Here is a 4,863-nt window from a genome sequence, read left to right on the forward strand (position 1 = left end):
CCCCGGCCCGGAGCCGCGCCGCCGCGGCGGGGGGCGGTCCCCCGGCGGGCGGCCCCCGCCCCTCCCCCTCCGCCCCCCCCCCGCCCGGGCCCCCCCCCCCCCCCCCCCCCGCTTTCTCTGGGTGCCGAAGCTTACCTGAGCGGGCACAGGAAGACAGTAGTAGCTTTGTCAGTGTGTGCGCAGTGCCGGTCCCCTAGGATGGCGGCGGAGCCAGCGCCCGCACAAGGACGTTTGGCTGGTGGGGCTGCGTGAGCCGGCGTACCCACCCCCAGACCCCGTACACCGAAGGGGGAACTCTGGGCTGGTCTGCTTGGCCCGGGAAACAGAGACTAGTAGCTGTTGTGCACAAGCTGTGTGGGCCACAGCTGGAAGGGGCCTAAATCCGCCCCCGGCCCAGCGGGCTTGGCTCGGGCAGGTTGAGCAGCCTCGCTCAGTGCACACCAGCACATCCAGGAGCGGTGGTTTGCAGTCGGTGGAGGGAAACAGGTCTTCAGCATTACTCAGGAGGCAGTGCTTGCTCGTTGCCTACTGTTTCGCCCAGAAGTGTGCTCAGAATTTTGTCTTGTTTTGGAACCTCCGAGCTCAAAGGAGGAACTAGCATATTGTGAAATTTGCATTGCTGTGTTCCTGGTGTGCCGAAACCAGTTGCTGACGTTAGCTTTATGTTTTCAAGATATATTACCAAAGAAGATTTTAGCTAGTAAGTATCTGAAAATGCTTAAAGAAAAGAGGGTCGAGGACGAGGAGGAGAATGACAGCGGCGACGGGAATGACGGGCACGAAGCCGAATCCTAGACCAGACAGGAGGTGCACGAGAAATCGGCCTGCCGGGTTCCTCCTGGATTAGCAGCGCTGCGTGGAAGCAAGCACAACGCTGCGTGACCTCAGACACCTGACTTCCCAGAGACTTAAGTACATTGGGTTCCTTCCTGGCTGAGATAGAGCACCTGATGTGCCCACACCATGAACGGCCAGAAGGAAGGTGGCCCAGACAGCAGCCTCTCTCTGAGGCTCGGCTCGGGCGCACGGGGGCACCGAGAGCTGCCTGTACACCCAGGCCCTGACCGCTGATCTAATGCAGCTGTAAGCTGTAGAGACAGACAGTTTTGCTTCTCTTTTTAATTTACTGATAGATTTTGAAGAGCTTCTAGAAACCAGTTGTGTAAATTCCTAGATGTATATTTGGAAATCCTTGTAAACAACCAGACGTAGTTTGAGCTAAATACATAGTTTATGGGTGATAAACGTTACATTTGAAAATCTGACCATTTGTTCAAATACTGCAATTTTATTAACTGTAAAGAAATAAATTTCTTTGTTAGCTGTTGTTTTATAGTAAATGCTTTATGGAACTAGTTTTAGAGCTCTGTTGTTCTGATGTCTTATTACCTGAGAGTTCTGTAAAATTTAAAAATAAACATTTCTAGCACTTATTCCCAGAGGAAAAAAAAATCATAATTAAATCAAATACAAAAAGAAATACTACCTTTGAATAAGCATATATTTTTTTATTAACATATAGTGTATTATTTGTTTCAGGGGTACAGGTCTGTGAATCATCAGTCTTACACAATTCATATTTTTCTTCAAAACATTTTAAAACATTTTGTATATTGACAGTCTCTCGGGGCACCTTGGGTGGCTGTCGGTTAAGCATCTGCCTTCAGCTCAGGTCATGATCCTGGGGTCCTGGGATTGAGCTCTTGTTGGGCTCCCTGCTGTCTGCGTCTCCCTCCCCCTCTCCCTCTGCCCCTGCTCTCTCTCAAGTAAGTAAATAAAATCTTAAAAAAACAAAAACCTCTCCTTTTACTCTTCTTTTCTTTATAACCAAAGTAACTGTCTTTACTGTTCACAAGAGGAAACTTGTAAGAAAACTTTTTTTTTTTCCCTACATAGAATAAATTTTTGGCTCCTGTCTCTTTAGTCTCTCTCTTTTTTAGAAGACTTGAGCTATAGTTTACATCTAGTAAAATCCTCCTTTAGTGTCCGTTCTGTTGATTATGTAAGGATCGATATATGGGGCAGTTCCGTCACCCAGATGCCTCCTTGTCCCTCCAGAGTCCCTTCCCTTGTCCCCAGGCAACCACTGTTGTTTCTGTTCCTCTTGTTTTTAAATGTGTTAAATTTTTTAAAAACCCACACTTTGATAGAGTTTTGAGCTTTGACAGATGCAGAGTTGTGTAAACACCACAAGACTCAACGGTTGTATGGCCTCCCCTCAAATTCCCTCCTGGTCATACTCCAACCCTTCGCCTGGGCAACCACTGAGCTATTCTTTACCCATATAGAAGTTGACAGACTTTTTCTGGAAAGGGTCACGGAGAAAACATTGTAAGGTGTGTGGGCTGTCTCGCCTGTCACAGCTGTGGACTGTGGCACTGTAGTAGACACGCTGTGTATGGGCGGGAGGGAGTCCGGCTGCATGTCAGAGGCTTCGGTTCCGGATGCTGAAATTTGGATCCTAGCATCTTCATGAAGCATGAAATGTTCTTTTGATCTTCTTGAAACATTTAAGAATGTAAATAATGTAAAAGCCATTCTTAAGCTTACAGGCTGTACGGAAAAGCAGTGGGTTGGCCCTGGCTCCCAGACCGGTTTGCTGACCTGCCTTCCCATGTCGGTGGAACTCGGTACAGCTTTTGTTTGGGGACACGGAACGCCAGGGAGATCCACATTACCGCAGGCCCCACTCCTTCCTGCTGAGTAGGCTCCCATGGTACGGCTTTAGAGAAGTGTGTTTCTCCCACTATAATCGACAAATAATTCCCACTTTGGGTTTCCAGTGTTGATGATCACAGGTAAAGCCCTAGAAACATTCGTGTACAGGTTTTGTGTGAACAAAGGATGTCCACTTGGACATGCTTGAGTATCTGCTGAGGAGTGGAATGGTGTATTGAAGTCCGTAAGAAACTGCCAAACTTCAGCGGCGCTACGGTTCTGCATTCCCACCAGCAGTAAAGTTCAAGTTTCAGCTGCTCTGCATCATCTGCAAAACTGGTAGTTTTTTGTTTTAATTTTAGCCATTTTCATTGGGGTAGGCTTTAATTTTGCATTTCTGTAATGACAAATGTAGAGCATCTTTTTTTTTATTTGCTTATTTACCGTATTTTCTTTGGTTAAGTGTCCAAATCTTTTGCCCATCTTTTTATTGGGTTTTCTTTTTGTTGAGTCTTGAGAATTTTATGTCTTCTGAATACAGTCCCTTTGCTAGATTATGAGATTTGCAAATGTTTTCTCCCAGTCTGTTGCTTATCTTTTCCTTCTCTTGACAGTATCTTTCAAAGAACAGAAGTTATTATTTCTCTCTGAGAAGTTCTTAATTTTGAGGAAGTCCAGTTGATCAGTTTTTTCCTCTGGGGACCATGCTTTTCTTGTATCTAAAACCGTGTCATCAGTGCTCGCTTCGGCAGCACACCGTGTCATCAGACCCAAAGTTGCAAAGATCTTCTCTGTGTGTCTTAATTCTTTTAAGTAGGCTCCATGCCCTGCATGGAGCCCAGCGGGGGTGGGGGTGTGTGTGTGAACTCCAGCCCTGAGATGGAGACCTGAGCTGAGATCAAGACTCAGACACTCAGGTGCCCTCTCTATTGTATTTCATTTTTGTTTCTGTTTAAGCAATTATTATTTTTATTTTTTTTTACACATCAGATGGGTAATGTGCCAAGGTCGGAACAAGGTTTGAGGGAGGCACATGTCACACAAGACTGTGAACACCCAGTCATCACGCTTATGAACTACAAAAGGATCTAAGCAATTATTTTTAAATCTTACCTTTTTAAATCCATGCATGGCCTCTAGTATGTATGCCTCCAGTAACATGCTGCTGTGTAAGAAATCCCCAGTAGCGTTTCCTGCGTGTAGGCAGGTGCAGCATTCTTACCCCAACCTGGGCACTTCAGTTTTGGTTATCTAGGGAGGTTCCCTCCTTGGGTCCTTGAGCCACACGCCTGTCTATTACAGTCCCTTGCTAACTGGTGTCTTCATCATCTCTAGAGCTGTTTTCCTCTTCTCTGCTGGTATCAGGTTACCAAGACATTTTATGAAGATTAATCTTTCCTAGTCAGAAATGTGAAAAGTAGCTGATTATTAAAGTGGTTACTGGGGGCCACACCTCTTCTAATATTGTGTACCTTTTCGTGTAATCCTCCCGTGAGCTTGTGAAGTGTCCGTACTTTAAAAGAAGGGGATGGGCGCTCAGGCTACGGCATTGGTCCAGGGCATACCTAGGACGTGCTGGAACTGAGATTCAAACCTCGGACTGCCGTCTTCACAGGACCATGCAGCTCAAAAAAGAGCACTTGCCCCTCGTGCCGTGTGGGTACACTCTCAACATGGCATTCAAGACCCTTCACACTGATCTTAGTTAGCCCTTTGCAGCCTATTCTTCCTATGTGAACCTTCCATCCCTCCTGCTACTGGCTCCTTGTCTGTGGAGCATAATATCCTCTAGTCAGGAGCTTTCTCTTTTGAAGTTTTCTCCTAATTCATGTAACACCATTGTATAGTTTCCTTAAGATTTGTTAGAGAGAGGGCGCCTGGGTGGCTCAGTGGGTTAAGGCCTCTGCCTTCGGCTCAGGTCATGATCTCAGGGTCCTGGGATCAAGTCCTGCATCGGGATCTCTGCTCAGCAGGGAGACCTGCTTCCTCCTCTCTCTGCCTATCTCTGCCTACTTGTGATCTCTGTTAAATAAATAAATAAAATCTTCCAAAAAAAAAAAAAAAAAAAAAAGATTTGTTAGAGAGAGTGAGAGACCAAGCAGGGAGAGGGGGAGGGAGAGAAACTCAAGCTGACTCCCAGCCTAGCACGGAGCCCGTCTCGGCTCAACCTCACCCACCCTGAGAGCAGGACCTGAGCCAAAACCA

The 4,863-nt window shown here is 46.6% G+C and overlaps 1 protein-coding gene and 1 non-coding gene across 2 annotated transcripts in view; one reads left to right on the forward strand and one right to left on the reverse strand.

Moving 5' to 3' along the window:
* CHRAC1 (chromatin accessibility complex subunit 1) overlaps nucleotides 1-1,919 on the forward strand; it is a 3,628-nt gene extending 1,709 nt beyond the window's left edge. Inside the window, exon 3 of the mRNA XM_059395213.1 lies at nucleotides 674-1,919. Within this exon, the coding sequence (XP_059251196.1) occupies nucleotides 674-795 (122 nt within the window). The 3' untranslated portion in view covers nucleotides 796-1,919. The remainder of the gene's footprint in view (nucleotides 1-673) is intronic.
* Nucleotides 1,920-3,642: 1,723 nt separating this feature from the next.
* LOC132014813 (small nucleolar RNA U13) lies at nucleotides 3,643-3,746 on the reverse strand. Its single transcript, XR_009403450.1, has one exon. It is a non-coding gene; the product is annotated as a small nucleolar RNA U13 (small nucleolar RNA).
* Nucleotides 3,747-4,863: the final 1,117 nt, after the last annotated feature.

Source organism: Mustela nigripes, chromosome 3, assembly GCF_022355385.1.
Source record: "Mustela nigripes isolate SB6536 chromosome 3, MUSNIG.SB6536, whole genome shotgun sequence".
Lineage (NCBI taxonomy): Eukaryota > Metazoa > Chordata > Mammalia > Carnivora > Mustelidae > Mustela > Mustela nigripes.